Source organism: Poeciliopsis prolifica, unplaced genomic scaffold (assembly GCF_027474105.1).
Source record: "Poeciliopsis prolifica strain line A6 unplaced genomic scaffold, Auburn_PproV2 SCAFFOLD030, whole genome shotgun sequence".
Classification (NCBI taxonomy): Eukaryota; Metazoa; Chordata; class Actinopteri; order Cyprinodontiformes; family Poeciliidae; genus Poeciliopsis; species Poeciliopsis prolifica.
Window position 1 is genome coordinate 6508436 of NW_026562405.1, and position 24685 is coordinate 6533120.

The 24685-nt window shown below is 41.3% G+C and overlaps 1 protein-coding gene across 1 annotated transcript; it reads right to left on the minus strand.

Moving 5' to 3' along the window:
• Window positions 1-811: 811 nt before the first annotated feature.
• On the minus strand, window positions 812-14629 carry fam83c (family with sequence similarity 83 member C). The gene is given in 13 exon segments (XM_055050462.1): window positions 812-1764; window positions 1766-1857; window positions 1860-1976; window positions 1979-2065; window positions 2068-2108; window positions 2110-2214; window positions 3850-4083; window positions 8366-8490; window positions 8969-8999; window positions 9001-9055; window positions 9058-9133; window positions 13910-14238; window positions 14241-14629. Coding segments are annotated over 13 exon segments (1791 nt in total). The 5' UTR covers window positions 14407-14629; the 3' UTR covers window positions 812-1431.
• Between the last annotated feature and the right edge of the window lie 10056 nt (window positions 14630-24685).

The window sequence follows — 24685 nt, forward strand, 5'->3', positions numbered from 1 at the left end:
ACAATAAACTTGGAAATCTTTGTGCCTTTTAGCCTCCAGCCTCTAACTGAAGCTACGACAGAGCATTTGGGGATTTTTAATTGTGAGAATAAAGTGATAAAATTAGCTGAATGAAGATGAAATGATGAGAAAAGCTTTGATAAAGTTATCAAGATGTGATGTAACCAGCCCAGCAGGTCCAGGTGGGTCTTTCCAAACAGACTCCACTGTTGTTCTGCTGCTGATAACAACTTGATGCTGATGTAATGAAAGATTAAATATTTTCTAATTTGTAAAACCGAGAGCAAAACGTAACTTCCCAAGATGTTCGTCCTCATTTTAAATGTTCATTATTTTTCATGTTCTGTCAAACAACTTTATTATTGTATTAAACTTTTTTTGTATTGCTATAACTTTATGATTTATGGCTTAATCCTAATGTTATGACTTTATTATTGAGTCAATTTCAACAAGACTCATTTAAATTACCTGATTTTTTAATTTTTTTTATTTTAAGACTTTAAAATATCTTGAATTCAGATTGATGATAATAGTAGATAACACTTAAGGGAGGGGCAGTTAAAATAAGTTTTAAAATAAAATCTTTATACAGTGAAATTATCATAAGATTGCATTTATTTACAACATGTAGAGTCAAACGTTCCTGAAGGTTTAATCCAGTGTTAGCTCGTTGCTACGCCCTCCGGTTTCCAGAGTATGAGTTAACAGTAACTGATGGTCATTTTTCTAGAGAATAAATGTTATATAAGATAATCTAATACAGAAAATCTCTTTCAACCACTGACACTGGTGACAGAAATGTGGTGTCCAAACTGCAAAAGTATTTTAAAACAAACTTCTTGAGCCTTTTTTTAAATGTATCTGTTTCAATAATGAAGTGAAATTTTAAGTCATTTTAGATACAAAACATAAAAGGTTTTGCATTATCATAAGTTTCTGACTTTTGAAGTTTGGTTTTCTTATTTGGGCTGAATGTGTTGCATTTGAGAAATCAGATCAATGTTTGTGATTCTCGTTACTCCAAAGGTAAAAGAAATGCAAAAAAGTTGTTAATATAAGAGAATCTATTTTTTGTACCTCATATTTTTATAAGCTGTTATGTATCTGCAATAAAAATATAAATAAAAAAAAGCTTGTTAAAAAACTTGGTCTACAAGATGTAAAAGTTTCTATCCTTGGATTGAGGACGGCGGCCGCACAAGGTCATTCAGACGGCTGCAAATGGGCCCTGAGCCGCACTTTGAACACCCTTGTAGAAAACGACAGGTCCTCATTTCCATGAAGAGGAAACTGAACAGTCTCTCGGAGCCAAAATGGCCGACTTAGAAAAGTTTTACATGTTTTCCGGCTGTGGAAGATAATAAAGAAATAAAAAGTTAAAAGGTTGAGAAACTCTGAGTCTGAACGGTGCGGCAGGACGCAGACGGTCTTTCAGTTTTTGCTCTTCAGCTCAAAGCGGCTGTAGACCTGCTTCGTTTTCAGCTTGTTGTAGTGGTTCACCAGGTCCAGCTTGCTGTGGCCCAGCGTCATCCGCTTCTGGTCCTGGCGGCTCATGAGGCCCGGCGGAGACGTCGGCGGCGGCGGGCACTGCTGGCTCTCCGGCTCTGGCTGAGAGAGTTCTGGCCCGCCCCAGTGCGAGGAGTTCAGCGGGGACGGAGACCGCCGGAAGTTAAAGGTTTCCTTCTCTTTGGAGGAGAAGAGCAGCTTGTCGGACATCTTGTTGTGGTACTGGCCGGTGGGCCTCTGCTTTGGGGGCAGTTTTGGGCTCGTTGACGGGCGACGGCGTCTGGATCTTAAGGTTCAGGTTTGAGTTTGGAGAACTTTGAAACAAGGTGGGCTTGTGGTCATACAAACCAATCCCTGAAATTTGGTGGAAGCGCCACCAATGTTTGCCCGCAGCAGTTCGGCTGAGCTGGGTTTGTTCCACTCGATGGCCGTTGACTGGCCGTAGGTTGGCAGTTGGCGGTCGGTGATCGGTTGTGACCGGTTCCGCCGTTAGAAGAACCTCGGACTCCCGGGCTCAGGCCTCCCACCCTCAGCCCACCGCCGACTCTCCTCTCCGGCTTTGCAGAGACGAGCCGACGGGTTCCTTCTTCTCATGACCCTGAGACCTTGTAGATGTTGTTGGAGGTCATCCCCGGAGCAACCTTGACGCTGGACACGCTGTTACTTGATTGGCTGCTGGAGTTTTCAGAGCAACTCCGGTCCCGTTGCCTGCAGGACGAAAGACAGTCGAGATCAACAAGGAACAGAAACAGAGACGGTACCAGTACCGACCCGGTTCTATAAAAACTGATACAGGCCCGTCATGAATAATGTTGTTCTGAGACCATTTTAAATTCATATAATGGTAAAAATGCTCAAAGATCAATAAACTTTTAATTCTAATTAATATTTAAAACTGGAAAACATCTGAAACATCCAAAATAAATGAACAGAAATAAGGAGAAAAATGAAATCATAAAATTAATTTAGCTCCGCCCACTTTGGTGGAAATGTTCAAACTTGGTCAGTTAGACTCTAAAGGTGCCGAATTCAGCCTGTTTTTACTGGGTTGGTACTTTTTCCTGAGGTTCTGGTCAAATCGACCAGATCGAATCAAACTTTCCACTGAGCTGCAGTGACCCGGTTCTCTCTGTGGTTACATCCAACAGTTGGCTTGTTGAGACAAACACCAAGTTCAACTGTAATGAGTTTGAGGCCGACTGCTGATGTGCCTCTGAGCCTTCAGTCAGTCAGGTAGCTTCAGAGCGACAGCCTCAAATAAACTCAGATGAATTAGTTTGTTGACGTTTGGAGAACTTTGGACCGAATGGCCTGGTTTTTACATGATGAACATGAACTGAGCAAAATATGGCGTCATTAAACTCAGTCTGCAAACAACAACTGTAAACGGAGCAAATCTGAGTCACAACATTTCACCTGGGAAACGTCCTGTGGACCTGATCCTCCTGACATGTTGTTTCAACTCGTCTTTGATAAAAATAAGAAACTGCAGCTCTAAACCTGTGAACAGATTCTAGTTCCTGTTGCTACTCTGCAGAACCTGCTGCAGGCAGGGAGTGGCAGTTTGGAGAGAAAATGGAGGAACAAAGTCCCAGCTTAGTGCTTGTTTACACTCTTAACTTTGTAATTAAACATTTAGACCAATGGATCCTTTATTTCGCTTAGGAAATTCTCATTCTGGTAACTAAAACAGAGTTTGATGACATTAAAATATAGTTTATGTGAGCAAACACAAGAGCAGAAAATAAAAATGTTGTGAAAGGTGGTGAAGGTGCAGCTGGTATGAATTATACTGAGATGAAGCAGGAAGGTTTTATATTTAGGGTTTCCTTTCCCGTACGACGGAAAAATGTAAATGTTTTCCACGATCTGTTTCAGATTGTGGTTGAAATAATTAAACAGAATAAAGAAGCAGATCTCTGCAGATGAATGACACTCAAAACCATTGGCACCTTCTTCAAATCTAATAAAATTTTGTCAAATATTTGTGCCGCAAAAAAATGTTTCTTTGTGCCGCAAAAAAATGTTTGTGCCGCTATCACTTTAAAGATGTTCATAAAAATCTAAGGCAATTGTTTGTTAGGTTTGGGTTAGTGGGGGGGCTGCTTGACCTTTAAACTTTCATTAACATTTTCAAAGCAAAAGCAGCACAAAGGTATTTTTGCTGCACAATCACAGTCAAGTGTTGATTTTTCCGATATGAGAGGAGAGGAGGCTTGACCTTTCCTGACCTCTGGAAACATTTATTAATGTCTTTAAATGATAGCGATTCTTAATGTTTCCCTCTATGATGTATTTGATGTTTCCATGGAACGTCCGCCATGTTGGACACGTCGTTCTTACCTGTCGGAGTGCAGATCCAGACCCGGCGGCCCGCCGAGCCCCAGGCCTATCACTGGGGCCTGGAAGGCCTGGTATGACGGATAATAAGGCATCTCTTCGTCTTCTGGGTTGAACCTGTCGATGATCTGCGAGTCGGCGTACAGACAGCGAAACTCCCGATCGAAGCTGTCGGTGATGAAGCCTGAGAAATGCATCACCATGTTGCTGTGCACCTGCGCCGACAGCCAGGTGAAGCTGCAGGGAGAGACAACAGGAAGTCAGGACCTTTTATCATCTACAATCTAACAATCAGGAGGAAAACGGAGGAAAGTTTCCACAGATACCCTCAGGTAGGAGCGTCTGACAGCTCTGGTAACAAATTAGGGTTGGGTTGCTCCTGGGGCTCGGAGTGAAGCCATTAACTCGGGTTAGTTCAATCAGGACAATAAAATTATATGTGCAGGACTGATAAAACGCACTGAGCATCTATCAGTACTGAGTGTAAATGATCTCCCTCCAGCTGATAAGCCAGTTAACCGTTTCCTGGCAGATGACGAGTCACAGCTGTGACTCATCAGTTCATTCGCCGTCCAGCCGACCTTCATCCTGCTGCAGCGACGACTAATTACATCCAGACACATTCACTCACTCATCAGTCAGCTGTAAAACCTCATTCGGTTCTGTTACATCAGTTAATAAAGATATTGGATCTGATGTCACCAGAATTCAACCTGAAAGCAAAAGGTGATTCATGGAAAGTGATTATTTATTAAAACCATGTTAGATATGAAAACAATGTTTCTTATTTTAAACTGAATGTTTTCATATCTAACATGGTTTTAAACTGATGCAAAGTTGATGTCATTATTAGCAAAATAAACTGAAAAATTCCCTACATTTTTATACTTTTATCTTTTCAAATTGTTCATTTGCTTGAATTACAGAAAAAACTTTTGATTTTTAGCCAATCTAAAAATTCTATAACTATAATAAATGAGAATGGGTATAACACCATCTATCTCTGAATTACAACAAGAATACATATTTAAGAATTATTAGATTTTGATTTACGTTGAATCTTTAATAAAATAAAATGTAATAAAATGGGCATTTCTTTCTTCAAATATAGAGTAACAAAATTAGAATCAGTTCATTTCTGTTTTTATAAGAAAAATACTATGCACTTTAAGTTTTATAAAAAAAATTCTATCAAAATCTCTAAAATAAGTCAAATTTACAAAAAATATAGAGTTAACTATGTAGCTTCTCAGCTGTTTCTCACTGTATTCAGATAATTATGTCCCACTTATAGCTCATTAAATAAATAAATCATGATAAAAAAAACATCATCAGTTTTTATGTCTATAAAACTTTTTCCAGACAGTTTTTCCTCCAGGTGGCGTCACACCTGCTAAGCCAACCCTTCAGTTGGTTTCGAAAGCTTTGATTTATTTATTATTATTCTACAGAGGAAACAGCAGAAATCATTTTTCCTCAGATGTGAAAGTTGCTGAACTTGCTGAGCAGGAAAACAACCAGAGGTTGAGGAACCTGCTGATCAGGGACTCGCCGTTCGCCATGACGGCTCCTCAGATGGAACCGCAGCCAACATAAAATCTGCTTTAACAACGGAGCCATAAACTTATAAAACATGTTTAGTGTAGTTACGATACGACTTCCTGGAACATTTCATGTAATTTTCCAGTTAGCAGCTCAGCTAATAAACATGTTGATCAATTATTAATGATGAACCTTTTGTTCATCTTATCATAATCTGCATCTTTACCCATGAAAAAAACATGCAGCAGATATACATCAATCAGGCAAAACATTATGACCACCAGCAGGTGAGGTGAATCACTCGCTTTCTCGTCGGCCTGCCACCTGTCCTGGCTTCCACAGGTAAGCAGGAAGTTAATGTTTCGTCCTTAAAGCCGATGTTAGTAGCAGAAAAAAATAATCAAAACCGAGTTTACTGTAGTTCATTAAAAAAAAAATTGAGGAAACATTTTGTTAACTGATAAAATTGCAATTAATTGGGAAATGCTTATGAAACTAACTAAGACATACTGAAAAAATAACCTTTGTTTTAATTTTTTCATCTATTTATCATTAAACATTTTGAACTGATGCAAAGTTGATGTCTAATTTGTCTGATTGTTGCAGGAAACTCAGCTGAAGGAATGTGTGTAAAACCTGACTGAAAAGTTTTGATCAGTTTTTTGTCTTCATTCCAGAATCAGCAGAGCAGCAGAACCGACCCACCCAGCCCTGCAGCTGGGGAACCGGTTCCTGTATAGAAACGGTTCTGGGTAGTTCAGAGTCGTTTGATTCTGTTTAACGGTTCTCATAATGTATCCACTGCCCGTGTTTTGCTGTAGAAAATATCCAAGATGGCGTCACGGCAGAAATGCTGCAAGAAATATTTAGATTTTCCATATTTCCTCCTTTATTTCAGCAGAACAAGGAAATGCCTCCAACGTCCTCAAACCGCTGACCGCACAGCATGCAACCGATTTGACCTGTTGCTTAGCAACATGAAAGCTGCATTTCATGTTGAAATGTTAATTTGACAGATGGATTCTCATTGCCTAAGCACGTTTTTATTTAGTTTGAATCAAAAACAACATGGTGCATAATTTGAATGAAGGAGTTTATTTCCTAACTCAATGAGAATCGAGAAGGAACCAATAAATTCAGTTCCCGTCTGGACCTGCAGCGCCACAGATACGTCGCCTTCAAACTCCAAGCTAACTTTCTGCTCCCTCATAGTGACAGCCTGGGGTTTTACAAGCTGTGGCAGGAGTTATAATTACACCGTCAAGTACATGGAGTAATGATCAACACTTCCTCTGAGCTGATCTGTGACAACAGCTTGGTAAAAACAAAGTCTCAGCTTCACGGCTATTTTACACTCAGACGCCCTCGGCTTCGCTTCAGGGGACATCGCTACGCACCGAGCCCAGTTTTCACTCCAAAACCGAACCCGTTTCCTCACCGGTCGCACAGTTGTCCATGACAGGAAGTCAAGTCCTCACGATGTGAGCAGGAAAGTCTCTGCACACAACAAAAGAGACAATAACACAGTTTGGACGGACGTCTGGAGACAATGGAGCTCAGTCTGAGCGGAGGATGATGAGTAACTGACAGCAGAGCCGACACCATGTGAATGTTCTGCCTGGAACATTCACATCACGCAACGGCTCCTTTTAGAACAAAACTTCACGCAGAAACTTCATCTGAACCAAAAATACGCCACCATCCAGGATTTATGAGTGTCTTCAGAGAACTTTATGGTGTTTTATGCATAATGAGCTTAACATGAAAGAAGCTCTGACTGAAAACGAAAAAATCCAAACCGAGAAACGTTTCCCACAAACATTAACTTATTTCTGTAGAAAACATGTCAGATCTCGGTTGTGTCACGTTCCAGTGTTCGTGGGAATCTTGACCACAGCTTCTCCCTCTTTGCTTTAAACATAATTTAAACTGAAGGTTCGTATCTGGATTGTCTGATAGGGAAAAAGTTCAGTGCTTACGCTGCAGGACCTGCTGCAGGCAGGGACTGCCAGACAAATTAAGTCACAGTTTACCACATTCTGTCACGTCCAATGCTGCTGTCGAGGTAATTTTAGCTGAAACTATCAGCACAGATTTTGTCAGCTAACGTGTTTAAACAGAAACTGGATTTTACGAGAGGAACACGACCTTGTTACGTTTCAAACAGCTAAAATTATCAACTTAGTTTGACACTTTTAGCTTCACTTTCCAACAACTAAAACATGAAAATGTCTGATCATGGACACATTTATATCTGGTCCATGTTTGTGAGCAACAACAGAGGATACCAGCTGAATGAAGGCTGGTTGCTAATGCTAGCTGACATCTTTTATTTTAAAATTGTCATAAAATTAACTTGTTCATATTAGGAATGTGAACTTGGTTCAGAGTATTTGGGAGTGGATCAAAGAACATGAACTAATTCAGTTTTAGTAACTAAACTGAGAGTGGGTTCTTGTTAAGTCTGGACCGGGACAAGATGGCTGCAGCTTTACCAGGTCACAACAACAACACTGAAGGTTGTTTTAGTTCATTTCATCTGTTTGCTTCATTTAAAGCAGAAACATTTTGACCTTGATCAGAAGGGGAAAACCATGAGCTTAAACTGGATTACCTTTGCCCTCTCTTATCTCAGGTGATACTGGGATATTTCTGGAACCATTTTAACCACCAGCAGCTTCAGGAGAACAGCTCTGCTGCACGACGTCGGCTTAATCAGCTTCGCCACAAGAATTTGCAAACTCATCTGAGTCTTTGTGTGTCTGTGCTGCGTATCAGTGAGATGCAAAGCAGACGTCAGGCTGCAGGACAGAGCAGCTCCAGACAAACGTTCCCATTTTTCTGCTAAAACATGGAGGGCTGACTGATAAACAGGTCTGATTGTTCCTAAATCTCATGTTTATTTGTTGCCACTGAGACTAAAAGCAACTGGAAAAGTTTATTGGTGTAACCACAGCAGCTAACGCTGCCGTCTCACCTGTAGGAGCCGGCGATGACCTCCTCACAGTCGATGATCATGAACTTCTCCAGGACCTGACCGGTGAACTTCTTCCCGCCTCTGGTGCAGTACGTGTCGCCGCAGACGCCGCGAATCCGCATGTTCTGCATGGACCAAAAATAATAGGGAAATAATCGCTCTCAGCGTGGAAACAGGACAACAAGATCAACCAGAGAGGCAGCACTTATGGAGTTTGTATAGAAAGAAGCAAACAACTGGAATTATCTACATTAAAAGCACAAAACCTCTCTGGAATAGCGCAGCGCACCAGGATCAGGGCTGTGGATGATTTATGGCCATCATTCATTTTTTCAGAAAAACACAGAACTGAAAAGTTGTGTTGGGAAATCTTCCGCTTTCTCCAGCAAATTTCATTTGGTCTTTAGTGTTTTTGCCAACTTGATGTCATTAGCACATTTAGCTTCCCCTGATTTATTTAGTTTTTACAGAAATATTCTGAAGTGACAATTTACTTGGCTGTTAGCAACAAGTTAGCAAAACCCAACAACCATGAGAGAAACAAAACAATCACTTCCTGAAATGCAGCTGGACGGCCAGCAGGTCCAGACCCGTTTCACTCACGTTCAGGTGAGAGTTCTGGATGTCCAGAGCCACACATGTCCGTGAAGTAGCTGAGGTTCTTCTCGTCCAGCAGGATGTAGACGGGACTCGCCGCTTGTTGGACGCCTCCATCAGGTCACACATCAGGTCCACGTCAGTGAAGATGTCCATCACCACGGCGATGACCTGTAGAGACACGGGACTCAGTCAGCTGTGGTTTCAGATGGTACCGGTTCTGATCCGGACCTCAGATGGTACCGGTTCTGATCCGGACCTCAGATGGTACCGGTTCTGATCCGGACCTCAGATGGTACCGGTTCTGATCCGGACCTCAGATGGTGCCGGTTCTGATCCGGACCTCAGATGGTACCGGTTCTGATCCGGACCTCAGATGGTACCGGTTCTGATCCGGACCTCAGATGGTGCCGGTTCTGATCCGGACCTCAGATGGTACCGGTTCTGATCCGGACCTCAGATGGTGCCGGTTCTGATCCGGACCTCAGAGGTTCCTTTACAGAAAACTCTCCAGAGAGAGTTTTACTTTCAACTTCAGATGATTTCAGACATAAAACTGAGCAAAGAAATGTTTTAATATTGAGCTTTAGTAATTATTGTATTTATAATGATCATAATAATATTAGCGCAATGTTTGGAGAAATCCGTCTGATTAACTGCAAGGCTCAGTGGTGGAGGGCTGATGATCTGGATCTCCTCTGACAGATGAATCTTGGTCCAAAATGGGTAAATATTCAACTTCCTGCTTTCATGACCCAAATTATTCAAACTTTTGCAACAAAGCTCCCCTCAGATCAGAGAAAAAAACGTTTTATTCTGTAAAGAGATGAGAATCTGAAGCAGCAGGTTTCTAACTCTCACTCACCAAATTAAATGTGAGCAGAGTTTTTACTCCATCTGACTTTACAAATGAAGGGCAGAAAGGAAGAGGAAAGCTGCAGTCAGTGTTTCCTGAGAACCTGCATGTTTATCATTTATGAAATCATCAGATAAAAGGAAATATATTTGAATATTATTTGTTGCTATAACCTGATGAGCCGGTTTCTGGGCCCCGAGGGGCCAAATCGCTCCGCTGTGGGGCCTCAGTTTCCATCAAGCACAGCTCAGATGACAGCGTGACCAAACCCAGTCAACAACCAACCAGCAACCAGCCAGCAAAAAGTCAGCAACCAGTCAGTAACCAGCCAGCAACCAGTCAGCAACTAATCAGCAACCAGTCAGCAACCAGTCAGCAACTAATCAGCAACCAGTCAGCAACCAGTCAGCAACTAATCAGCAACCAGTCAGCAACCAGTCAGCAACTAATCAGCAACCAGTCAGCAACTAATCAGCAACCAGTCAGCAACTAATCAGCAACCAGCCAGCAACCAGTCAGCAACTAATCAGCAACCAGTCAGCAACCAGTCAGCAAACTAATCAGCAACCAGCCAGCAACCAGTCAGCAACTAATCAGCAACCAGTCAGCAACCAGTCAACCCATAACCACAATCAGTTCCTCTGAGAAACGACCAACCAGGAGATTATCGATCATTTTGATCAACTGGAGGCAGAAGATTTATTCTGACTTCCATCAGAACCGGGAGGCTGAATACTTTTCATCCTGGAGGATTTTACTCCTTCACTGCCCCTTTCCCCCCATTCCCACTCCCACTCCCACTCCCACCTCTGCTTGTTATTTCCTTCAGATCCAAAACACAAAGAGAGAGGAAACGGGCCTGAAGCAGCAAGAGAACCGACAGGAAGCAACAAAAACAAAAAGATTCAACGACCAAACACTCCACTGTCTCCCACTTCCACAGTTAATCTGCCGCTTCATTTTAAACCTTTTGCTAAATATTCTTGCTTATTTACAGAACAAAAACCTCATAAAAAGCACAAATAGTTTTATTTTTAACTGAATAATATTCTATTTTACCCATTTCCCCCAATTATTATTAATAATTGGTTTCATATGTAAATCAATCAATATTGATTTTCATCATGGGCTGGTCATGTGACAGTGATGCAGCAAAGGATTCTGGGATGTTTCACTGAAGCAGAGATATTTTATAACTTCAGCATATTAAAAAACTGGTTTGTTTATGAGTCGATTCTTTAAAACAAACTGAAGTTTCTGTTGCATTTAATGTAAAAACAATAAAGTGGCATCTGCAGTTTGTTTTGTTGGAACCTGAAGTGTCAAATAAATTTCACTGGAGTTTGAAAACAAAATGTGTGTAAAAATTTATATCTGGTTTACTTTTTTTCTTTTTGGGGGAGGATTTTATAGTGATCCAATCCAATCTTTGGGAACCACTGGGGGCCCAGAAGAACCACTGGGGGCCCAGAGGACCACTGGGGTTCCAGAAGAACCACTGGGGTCCCAGAAGAACCACTGGGGGCCCAGAAGAACCACTGGGGGCCCAGAGGAACCTACTGGGGGCCCAGAAGAACCACTGGGGGCCCAGAGGAACCTACTGGGGGCCCAGAGGACCACTGGGGGCCCAGAAGACCACTGGGGTTCCAGAAGAACCACTGGGGGCCCAGAAGAACCACTGGGGGCCCAGAGGAACCACTGGGGGCCCAGAAGAACCACTGGGGGCCCAGAGGAACCACTGGGGGCCCAGAAGAACCACTGGGGGCCCAAAGGAACCACTGGGGGCCCAGAAGAACCACTGGGGGCCCAGAGGAACCACTGGGGGCCCAGAAGAACCACTGGGGGCCCAAAGGAACCACTGGGGGCCCAGAAGAACCACTGGGGTCCCAGAGGAACCACTGGGGTCCCAGAGGAACCACTGCTTTATTTACAGACGCAGGAAGAGGAAGTGACTCACGCGCAGCGCGTGCTGCAGCGTCTGCAAGCGGAGCAGCTGACCAGGCTGATCTGGGACCAGCTCACAGCTCCAGACAGAGACCAGTCAGGGAGGTCAAAGGTCACACAAAAAACACGACCTGAAACCATGGATTCAGCGGCGTCTGACTCGGGTTCTGGGTTTACTAATGCAGCTTTAACCTGCAAGTTCAACCCGTGAAACCAGCTGCTGGGAGATCCACTGACAAGCAAGGCTGCAAACAGAGAAGCTAGCTTCAGAAACATGACCTTTGACCTGCAGAAGGAACTTCATAAGCAGGAAAACAACAGAAATGGAGTTCAAAGCACAAATTTGCCTTAAAATCCTTCTGATAGTTTATAAAAAACAAAAGTCATTAAATATCTGCTGCTGTTGTCTCAACCTTCCAGAGAAGCAGCGTTCAGCTTCTATGCATCACAGATCTGGAACAAACTTACAGAAAACTGCAAACAGGCTGAAACACTGAGCTCCTTTAAATCTGGACTGAAACCCAGCTGGTCAGAGCTGCTGCTGATTCATCATAAATGGAACAGTGAACAACATTTTTATGAGCGTTGATGATTTTTTTGATGGTGGTTCTTGACTAAATGTTTGTTCTTAAATTGGTGACCGTATGCTTTTATTTTTGAGTTTTTGAACTGCCTTGTTGCAGAAATGAGACACAAATAAACTTCACTGATTGATTCAAATGAAGAAACATTTTCAGAAACAGCAAGAAAACTGAAAGATCTAAAATAAACTAAAACTATTTCAGACAAAACGAGCTCAAAATGTTTTTAAAAAGCAACCAAAGATGCAGAAACCAACATCAGGTTCAACGTCCTGAGAGTTTCCAGGTCAGTTTGTATTGAGGTCTTTGATCCGGGCTCAGCTGCTGGGTTCTGGTTCAGAACCCAATGAGAGCTGAACCAACATGGCAACAGGTGGGGGTCGGGCTGGCCCGGGCCTGTCGGCTCTGGAGACAAATTAACGCAGCCAGCTGGAGGAAACACACCTGCAGCGTTTCCTCTGGCAGCGTGTCCACCTGCGCCGCGACGCCATCAGACCGGAGAGTCTATATCTGCAGCTCTGCAGCCGTCAGAGACTCTGGAGGCAACAGGACCGAAACCATCTGTGACCCGCTGGTCTGCAGACACAACGCAGCGCAAACGCAGCATTTTGGGCTGAGCAACAGCCTCAGAGAGAGAGAGGGAACATTTGAATTGGAAATGAATCGAGTCTGTTTTCACTGGAAGAGTTCAGACTGGTTCTGGTTCTGGTTCTAACCCGGGTCAGGAAATCTGCCCACCTGAAGCTGATTAGATTAAACTACTGGTTATTAATCAGAGCTAATCTCACAGATCTGCAGCTGATTCTCTTTGTATGGAGGAAAAAAACTGACATAATTAAACATAAAAGCAGAAATATGGACATTTTGTTTTTCAATTTTCTTAAAATGCACGTTTAAGGAAAACACAAAAGAAAATATGTAAATATTTCTTGATGAAAAGCAAAAGAAAAAGCAAAATACATACATTTCTGCTTTTATCTATAAATCTATATGCCACTGTTTAAATTAAGGAGTATTCGCTCCTTCTTACACAGAGAAATAGTTTTAAGATAATTATTTTGTTCTTGGACATATTTTCTCTGTCCAACTGATTATTTATTCTCCTGATTTTAAAAGCCTGTTTGAAATTTAAAAAAGTGGATTTATTTAATGCTGTGATTTTGTGACCAACTGTTTAACCTGGATGAAGGATTTCATGATGGGAAGAAAACCCAAAACTTTACTCAAATATCAGCAGCATTAGTTCAACATATCCAAGAAATGAGTGAAAAAATATTTGGTAAAGTTTCCTCAGGGTCAGGGTTAGGTGGACCAATATATAAAGTTTAAATGTGGTATTTTAAGGTCAAAATGATAATAATTTATATAAGTAACAGAAAATAGTAAAATCAGGCAAAATCCTGAAAACTGGAACAGAACCTGCAGTTTGGTGAGTTTTGATTAAAAATGTTTGTTTTTCGTTCAGTGAATTAAAAGAAAAAATAGTAAAAATACTTGTAAAAAAAGTTCTTCCAAAAAGTTGAGTAAATGTAACGAGTTGGTACCAGATGAGCCGAACCTCCTCACCTTCTTGGCCTTGTTGATCATGGACCGGATCAGGTCCTTGATGTTGTGGGTTTTGTCCCTCTGGAAGTAGATCTGGGTCTCCGACGGTCCGAACCGCACCGGGGTCTCGGGCCAGCCCAGCTCCAGCATCGGCGGCTCGTCGTCGGACATCATGGGGAAGTAAGTCCCGGAGGTCAGCTCGGACACGGCGTCCGCGTCCCCGTCGTCCCGGTCGCCGCTGTCGGGGTCGGAGGTCTTGCTGGCGGCATGCTGGCTGATGTAGCGGATCTCCAGCGGGGACAGGAAGTTGAGCTCCCGCTCCTCGGCCAGGACCCGCCGGTACTCCTTCTCCCGTGCTCCAGCAGCGCGTCCGTGGCCAGCCGCGCCGCCTCGTTGTGGCTCAGCTCCAGCTTGGAGCCCTCCCTCCACGGGTTCTTCACCTCCTCCAGCCGGGAAGCGAGCTTCCCCAGCGGCTTCCTGCCGCCGGGGGCCGGCCGCAGGCCCTCGGAGCTGATCATGGTGCTGGCGGACTGGGAGACTATCGACCTGGAACCGGGAACTAGTCCTGAAGCATCGCCGCTATTTTTGAAGCAGAAAGCGGATTAAATCTGATCAGTAATCCGCACCGACCTGCCTCCGGATTAACGAGAGTAAATGACAGCTTGGTTCTGTTCGGGCGCTGAAATGGTCCCGGCTTCTCTGGTTCCCGGCCTGTCCGTCAGGATGTCGCCTCTCCGCGCCGCAGCCGCCTCCAATGCGCGGTTGTTGTGCAGCAGCCGGAGGTCAGGTGTGAGTCTTCTGCTCACCTGTTGCAGCCTGTCTTCTCATTGGCTGCCCGCAATCAGGCTCCTCCCCCTCCAGCCGTTACCAAGCCAACCAGCTCACAACAAGTAGCCCACGTCTGCTCAGGGATTTCAAAATAAAGCTGCTGGTGATTCAAAAATAATCAACGAGTAAAAGAAGCAAAGAAAATACTGATTTTACTTTATTGTTTTTTTCGCCCAGTTTATTTGAACTTAAATGTCAAATGAACATTGACATATTTTACTCAAATAAAAGTCAACAGACTTTTATTTGTTATTTTATGTTATTAAATAACGTCTGATTTAATATTTTAAAATTCCGTAATCACACTGAAAAAATGTAAAGTTCAGTTTGAATTTTTGTATTTAAATAATAAAGACAATACAAATAAAACATATTCACAAGAAGAAGTAATTTTCTAAATATTTTTTGTCAACATATAAATTATTAAACCAATATTTAGTTTTAATCCCAGCAGGTCGTCAGTATGAAGCAGGAGATGAAAAGGGTAAAGTACTTCCTGTGATTAATTTATCTCCTTTACTGCATTATCTTGATCCCCAAATGGCTCATCAGAAAATAATTATTCAGAACAACAAAGCTGGTGTAGAAGCAAGATGTCTCACTCTGATTTAAAACTGTCTCTGGTGATTTTAAAACATGTTTATTCTGTATTCTGTGAAGCTAATCTCAGTGGGGTCAGGATCCACAGATATTATTCACCAAAAGTAAAGACTATGTTGTAGTTCAACTGCCATAAATTCCCAAAAAGTTACTCGAGTATGTGTTTCTGAGTAAATGTAAGGAGTTATACCTTAATGTATTTTGATTCAATTTAATTTTGCTGCTTTATGTCACATTTCAGTTAATTTCACACATTTTCATCATCCTGTTTCTGGTTTGCAGGTTTTATTCCTATTTTGTCCTCATCCAGAGGGAATAGCTGGTTATTTATTAGTTATTCAACATAACTTTGTAGTGAAACATGTAATTTTGTGAAAAGTTTTCCTTCTCGTGTCACTTTGTTGAGTCTTGTAGTGTATTCAACCATCAGCTTGTGCCGCAGAAAGCAGAGGTAATGATACATGACCCAAAGTTTTTGTGGTGTCATTTTGTTGTTTTGGGGTTTTGTGCCGGACATGTCAGTAGAAAACCACAAATAGATCTGTTGTGATACTTCTTTGTGTTTCTGCTATAGTTATGGCACAGATATGTGTAGCTAAATAATCACAGTGATGCTTTTCAGTTGTCACCTGACACTAGAACTGTGCCAGAACCAAATTCTTCCTTTTTAACTGGAAGTGATGCTAGAAGACTCAACCCTTCCCTGGAATGAAGGTTGAATTCCTGCGTCCTCACCGAAAGCTTCTGCAGAAATTTCCTTTGATGCGTCAGACATTGATGCAGAAATCTTCATCTTCTTCCTCCTGGCAGCAGAACTTCCCCAAGGTTCCAGTGTCCGTAATCGGGCCTGAACATCCGGGATCGGGTCAGGTGTGACGGTGTGTTTACCAGAAGGGAGGTGCAGGTGAACGAACCAAAACACCTCTCCCTGACATCATCCTCCCTGCTCTGTTTGAATAGGTAAAGCAGAGTGTGATTTCCATGCAGCGTCCGGGTCACGAGTCAGAACGGCTGGGCGGATTAACTGACCCTGTGAGGTCCGGCTCGGAAACTGGGCCAGTCAGAAGCTGGTTATACTGGAACCATCATGGATCCTCATTCATTCAGTCAGTTTGATTTTCCTTCTCTGATGGATGAAATGGGATGTTCCTCACACCAAACATCAGCTGTACTCAGGATATTCAGGATCTGCTTACTGAGATGTAAAATGTGTTTTTCTAAACATTTTAATGATTTCAGGCCCAGAATAAACTTTATTGTTTATATTTTGACCAATTAAATGCATCAGTTTCTCACTTTGTTTTGCTCTAAACTTCTTTGCAATGTTGCAGACTTTTGTTTCAGCTCACCTAAAGGTCCTTCCACAATCAGGTTGAGGTTTGGACTTTGACTAGACCTTTGCCACATCTCATTCTTGTCTTAGGGTAGGGGTAGGATTAGGATGGTTCTGTCCATCATGGTTCTGTCCATCATGGACATTTTCTTTCTGCTAACCGCAGTCACATGCTTTCCATTTTGACTGCATGTCAACAAATACCTTGGAATAAAACCCTGCAAATAAACAATTCAGTTCCTTTTGTGAATAAAAATAAATGTTCATTTAAAGTCTGTGTCCTCGAGTTTTCTATTTATAGATTACTAAATCAGTTGATGATTATTTCAGGTCAGTTATCTTAATCTGATTAATTGTCTCAGCCATATTGAAGATGATGTTTTTATTCCAGGCTTTACTTTAAGCCAACAAGTTTATTTCTGGAACCAATGAGGATCCATCCATCCATCCATCCATCCATCCATCCATCCATCCATCCATCCATCCATCCATCCATCCATCCATCCATCCATCCATCCATCCATCCATCCATCCATCCATCCATCCATCCATCCATCCATCCATCCATCCATCCATCCAGGCCCACAGCATCACTCTCCTCCTCCGTTCTTAACATTATCAGTTGCTTTGTTCTATATTGATCCTTTATGATTATAGATTATAGATATGGATATGAAGTCATCCTCTCTGTTTGTGAGCAGAAACCGACCAGCAGAGCTAAAAACATTTCATCCACCAGCGAATTTAACTCCACATTTCTCCATTTCCTCATTAAAACAATGAACCTGATTTTTGTTTTGACCCTTTTCAGGATCATTCAGTTAAAGATGAAAGTGACCAGCTCAGAAAAGGAGAGGAAAATGTTTTAGCAGTGTTTTTTTTATCCGTCATGGTTACAGACACAACATTAGAGAAGTTTAAATGTTGAAAATATTTATTCCTCAAATTTAGATTCTTTCTGAATAAATGGTGTTAAACTAAAATATTATGAGATTTTAATGAAATAAAGTTTAATATATCTGAAGACTTTAACCTCATGTTTACTGGAGATGCTCCAATTCAATATAAATATTTTTACTGGTTGGAATTCAATTAGTGACAAAGATCTCGATTAATAAGGGCAGATCTATTCAGTCTGATTTGATACTTTAAATTATTCCTAGTTGCCCTTTGATCATTTGAAAGAAGCTTGTTACTGTTTATGTTTACATGTTTGACCAACGTAGTCGAGCTATTGTTTTAGTTTGTTTTTACATGTTTGACTTGAACAAATAAAAGTTGTTTTCACATGTTCTAGCTGACTGTATTTAAGTCAGCTGCACTGGTGCAGATTCATCAAATAAGTTTATAATTCAATATATTTCTGTCTGTGTTTAAGAAACAGAAAAGTTTTTTTAAAAACAAAAAAATTTGCTGATTATATAGCTCATAAATTGGAAGAGCAATCTAATGCAAATCCTCCAGGATTTGCATAATGATCAGTTCAGAAGAAGAGCAACATGAGTGTTTTTTCAGCAGCTCAGTCTGCAGCCTGTCTTCAGCTGCCCAGTTATTTTTGGCAGAGCCACAATGAACGTGATGATGGACGTGTTGATGATGTTGATGATCTTTGTTTCGGCTCAGGGCTTTGTGAGCAGCAGCCGCGCCCGCTGCTAGATCCACAGCACAGAACCGGTCCGACCCGCTGGCTGAGAAAATGCTGACGCGTCACTTTTCAGTTATTAGTTTAAATTTATTCACCTTTATTTACGTAACCTGCAGTTACCAGGAAATTCATCAGCCAGAAACAAAAACATTCAGTTCAAATCTGAAAGTTTAATCTGATCTTATTGAAAATGATTCATTATAAACACCTGAATAAGTTCAGCTAATATTCTGAACACGCCCAGGACACTGACCAGCACTGAGTAATACATTTAAATCATTGTTGGAACTGATGACAGCATCACTTCTCATATTATAATATTAATAGTTTCATACACAAAATTGTGGAGAAACTCTTATAAAATGAATAGAAAACCTGCTTAGGAAACTATGTGACTCATAACTGCATCCGATTATTTTCATCCAACTAATTAAATATTTATTATCCAACAGAAATGGTTTGAATTTAAGAAACAAACCGAAATAAGAGAAAAAAGTTTGTTTCATAAAACCAGAGGTCAAATATTAACAACTGCTCCTCAATTAGAGGGATTGATCTGAGCAATAATGAAACTGTTTTTCACTCTTTAAATAAAAACTAAATGATAAAAATCAAATACTAAACAAAGACAATAAGGTTTGATCATGATTGTTTCTTTTCTTTATGAGTTTGTCTCCTTGGAGATTTGTTCTATAAAAACACAGGAACAAATTGACAGTTTTAATTCCACGTATTAAAAACTTTATCAACCTTCCTTCCAGAGTTTCTCCAAGCTTTTCCTGGACCTGGTAAACTTTGCAGTCATGAATTTAAATGACTTGTTGATGATGGTTAATAATGGCTTTAGTACAAACATGCTGCTGCAGATAGAAAATTAACATCCAAATTTCATGTTTGGATTCTGTCAGATAGTTTGTGATGCTCTGTTATTCTGCTTTATTCTCCGTAATCGTCCTTTATTCTCCTGTCACTTCATCTAGAAATCAAACCTGCAGGATTTTCCTGCATCAGCACGTTTTCACTCTGCAGAAACAGCTGCAGGCAAACCAGCAGGAACAGGAGAGACATTCAGCTGAGAACCAGAGAGAAATTCCCTGATTCATGCATCTGTGCAGAAACCACAGACATTTTGCACTCAACACAGCCCCCCTCCATCTCCTCTGTACGGAATGCCTGAAGTGTCAAAACAGGACAGAATGTTTTCTGTGGGGGAAACAATTCCTTATTTTTGGTCAACTGTTGCTGATTGTTTTGGATACTGTGCACTTGGACTGATTTTTGGTCATATTTTTTATGCTTTGCTCTCTTGTTGTGGTGTGTAACCATAGCATCGAGAGGGAGAGGGGTTTACAAGGCACAGCTGATTAACATTGGAAAAGCTGAAATAATGCCAAAGCCTTGAGAGCTTTCCTGCCAAAGTCATCAACATCTACAACAACTCCTTGAATAATTTTAATTAATAAAAGTTACAACATTTAATTTTATTTTGAGATCAATAAAATATTTTAATTGAATTAAAGAAACATTTCTTACATATTTGTTGAAAGAGTCACCATGTTTTAACATCGTTATGAGACAGATCATCTGAAAAAAATGAAGCTCTTCTATCTTCTCTCAGTGTTAACAAGAAGCCACCAATCAGAGCCAGGAGGCGGGTCTTAGCACTGTCAATCACCCATTCCCATTCGCCGTACAGAAACATTGATCGATGCTGGCAAATAAATGGTTTTTCTGTAATTATGAGTTGTTTCTCAACCATTAGCATAGTTAGCAGCGAACATGAAGTTGATTGACAGCATTAGGCCCCTCCTCCCAGCTGTGATTGGTTGTTTTTGGTGTATTTCTTCAGATGACAGTAGTATCTCAGGAAGAAGGTGAAGGAGATCCGTCTTTTCATAGATCATCTGTTTCTGTCACAATGTGGTGACAGTTTTAACAAATATGTAAAAATTATTTTGAGAATAAAATAGTAAACTCTGCTCATGCTCAGTTGCTGTCCTGTCAGTTTAAACCTTCACCTCTGACCCTGAGTCTGTATCCAGGTCAGAGTTTTCACCTCCAGATTAATAATTCACTTCAGCAGATATTACTGTTCATCCTGAGGAAGAGTTGTTGCTGTTTAACCTGATCTTCTGTTTAAAAATGAAACAGACCATTGATCGGTCATTCTCGTCATAGAGGTGTGTGTGTGTGTGTGTGTGTGTGTGTGTGTGTGTGTGTGTGTGTGGGTGTGTGTGTGTGTGTGTGTGTGTGTGTGTGTGTGTGTGTGTGTGTGTGTGTGTGTGTGTGTGTGACCTGCATACGCCTACAGTAAACAACGCCGACTCGTCAGCAGGCGTGAAGTCATGAAGGTGAAGACAGATGTTGGACGTGAAACAGGACAAACATCAGCTGATCTGCTGCTGCAGCAAACAGACCAACATTTCACTGCAAGGAAACCAGATCTTATGAGTGATGCAGTATTTTATTCCTAAAAGCAATTACTGACTGTAGATCAACCTGCAGCTCATGATTTTATGTGTGGAAAATGAGAAACACTTAGCTTTCATTATGAAAATGTTTGAGATCCAACGCTGATGTTAGTAAACGTTTTCCTGTTTTGTCCTGATTTGACAGAAAGTCTTTTCTCGTGCTCCTGATGTCCCATTTTGAATCTGTCATGTTTATTATTGTAGGAAGTCTCATGAAGCCTGTAGATGTGGCCATTCTCTCAAAATGTCTTGGTTTTCTAAATGATTAAAAGTCAATTTTACTGGAATTCCAAAACAAGCTAAAGCAAAATGGTCATCCCTCCAAACTTCCCCCTCACATAGCCTTTATTGTACCAGGTATGTTCCACTGAGATTACAAATGGTTTTTTTGTCTTCATTTATGAACTTTGACATGTAGTTTGACCCAACATGAGTCAGAGCTTCAGCTGAACTCTGAAAATGTTCGAGATTCAGAAAAGTTTGAATCTTGAACTTTATTTATCTGGTGAAAATCCTCCACATCAGAATGAATCTGTTTCACAGCAGGTCAGATGTGAAAGGCAGAACATTGAGTCATTTTAAACTTTGACTTATGTTTCAGTAAATTGTTGCTCTAGTAGTGAATAACTGGATGTAAAAATGATTTTTTTTCTGTCTACAACAGTAAAATAATGTGTTTCTGCAAAGCACAGAGAATTATTCTGCAGATTCACCCCAATGTCAGGGCATGAAGTGGATTAAAGGTTAAAGGTCATGACGCTGAGCTAGTATGTAAGCTGGGAAGGACTGAAGGAGAAAGTCTCCTCTCTAGAAACAAGATGGCGGCAGGTTAGCAGCGCTGCACCTGGATGAGATTCTGGGACAAACATCTGCTGAACACGGCGGTGGATGTATGGTGATGTGGATTATCGTTTAATGAACTATGACCTCCTTCAGTCAAATGTGAATTCATCTGTGTAAAATCTGAAAACGGTTCCAAAGCAGGCCAAACATCACAAACACACATCTAGAAGCTGCAATGGTCTAGTCAAAGTCCAAACCTCAACCTGATAGACATACTTCACCAAAACAAAAAGTATGTGGTGAATTCGCCTCAGGGTTTCATTTAATGTGCTGTGATTTCTGTAGCTAACTATTTTGATGTTCAGGAGTTTTTAAATAAAAACCAAAATGTTGTGGAGAGAAAACAGAAACCTAAATGAACTGAAAGACCTTCCACTGCTGCTGAAATAGAAACAATGTGATTTATTTTTTCCACACTTCCTTTGACAGACTTTGACTCATACGGTCTGATAATTCGTTGGAACTCCAGCTGTGAATCTTTCCGTCAAGCTTCCTGGTTATAAAGGACCCAGAAGATAAACGTAAAAAAGACAAATAATCTGATCCTCAACGTCTCAGGAAGGAAAGAAAATGTGAGATTTTCCCCAAAATGTTGTGAATTTCTGTTGAGACGGGTTTGCGTCTTTCTGAGGACGGCAGCAGCAGACAGACTTTCACAGGGTTTGTCCACCCACAGTTTCAACACCCGGACAGAACGGCATTGATGGTGTGAAGCCGGCTGGCAGATAAAGGTCCCAGCTCAGAACGAGAGAGAGAAACCGCACCATTGTTCTGCCTCACACAAGAACAGGACTCAACCGAAAGGCTGAAATTAAAATAATCACCACAACCCGTCCAGTGTCAGAACCTTCAGTCTGGAAAGCGGACCTTCACCGACTCAATGAGACCTTTGTTGATGCTCTGAAGCTCAACAGACTGACACAGTTTGCACGAGATTCTCACAGTAAATGTCAGCAACTGCAGTTTTTATTATTCTGCTGCTCAATGAAAGACGGACTGAACATTAGAGACCAGAAACAGAACTGCAGTTTGGACCGGTCCAGGAACAGAACCCCCCCCATAGAACCCACCCAGTTTATCAATAACCTCCATAAAGGTCAATCTTTATCTTATTTATACACCCTAATTCATCAATGAACAGTACAAAGCAAGCAGGTCCAGTCCGATCCCAGCAGAACCAGCCAGAACAGTCCAATCAGTAAAATGAATCCCGGTTCTTTGAATCGAGTCGTTCTCCTTGTAGCAGAGGAATGACTCACTTTAACAGGAAGTGAACCAGAACCAGAACCAGAACCAGAACCAGAACCAGGACCAGGACCAGAACCAGAACCAGAACCAGGACCAGAACCAGGACCAGAACCAGGACCAGAACCAGAACCAGGACCAGAACCAGAACCAGAACCAGAACCAGGACCAGAACCAGAACCAGAACCAGGACCAGAACCAGAACCAGGACCAGAACCAGAACCAGAACCAGAACCAGGACAAGAACCAGAACCAGAACCAGGACCAGAACCAGAACCAGAACCAGAACCAGGACCAGAACCAGAACCAGGACCAGAACCAGGACCAGAACCAGAACCAGAACCAGAACCAGAACCAGAACCAGACTGTGTGTGACTGACTCGGTTCAGTCACACAGATGAACTGAACCAGAAGAGAGTCTGAAGTGGAAGCAGAGTTCAGTCTGTATCGCCCGGTTCTGTTCAGTCCGCTTCAATCCGACTCCAGTTCGTTTATCTAAAAGATCTATCTGGTTTGTTAGCTGTGAATGCTAATCGACCTCTGACCTCTGGTCCTCCAAACCTCGGTCCGGGTTCGGTTGAAGTGAACTCTGGTTCAGTTCGAATGTGAACGGCAAGCGGACCAGAGAGCGCTCCAAAGCAATCAATGCTAGCCTAGCGCTAGCAGCAGAAATGGCTCCTGGTCTTCAGCCAAAGACTAAAGAGAAATCACTAAACTCTGACGCCTCCATCTTGTTTCATCTGGTGAAACAGGAAGTTGCTCTCAGCATCTTCAGAGGTTTTAGTGTCGTTTCCTGCAGTGGTTGTTGGTGCAGCGCCCCACAGGCCAGGTGGGGAACAGGCTGGCTTGACTCAGAACCGCAGCAGCTGGAGGTGGAGCAGATGTTCTGGTTCCAATCAACCTGAATCTACCATGCAGAATGTTGTGAGGAACTAAAGCAGCAAACAACGTTCTGTAGGGAAACTTTAAAATGTGACACAAGAACCAAACAAAGAGAACTGCCAGCAGTCTCTGAACTCTGGTGTTTGGAAACATGAAAGATTTTCTCATGTAGCCAAAATGGAGAAAGAAAAGTGGACCGAACCAGAACTTTATATCAGAATCTTCCAACAGCAGTAAGTTTACAAATGCACACCACACTTTTCAGATTTTTTTAACAAATCTGAATCCCCATTGATCCTTTTCCCTCCATGTCATAATTATTTCTCACTTTGTTAGTTTGTCACATTAAATCACAATACAATTATAGTTCTCTGTTAAAGTTTAATTTTACTTCATTTATATTTATGTCAGAAAACATTTAGATCCAGAAAAAAATACTGAATTTGTTTAGTTTATTTATTTTTTCTTTCTTCTCCTTCTATTTCATGGAGCTGATGAAGATCTGTGTTTAAATTGTTAAACTATAAAGGAAAAAATATTTACTGAGATTCTGACATTGGTCTAAATTATACAAAGTGGGGATTATTCATGGCATAACTTTTTGTGAAATACAGAAGTTGTTATATGATCATTTATTCCAGAAAAAATACGTTAGTAAAATTTCCTGAAGATATCGGGTTACTATATATATTTTTATGATCTGCAGTTCAAGAGCTAAAAGCAGGAAACTATTTTTTTTTAGTAATTCTTATTTATTATAATTAAAATCAGCTCTAAAGTTTAAATGGGCATCTCTAATTTTAAACAAACTGGATCCTTTAAGGTATTTTTAAGGTATTCTGTTTTATAAACAGTCAAATTCAGACATTTTAACAAAAACAATCATTTAATTTTTTTCTTGGTCTCAAATAAAGAGACCAATAACATTTAGTTAGTTCTGTTTGAGTTTT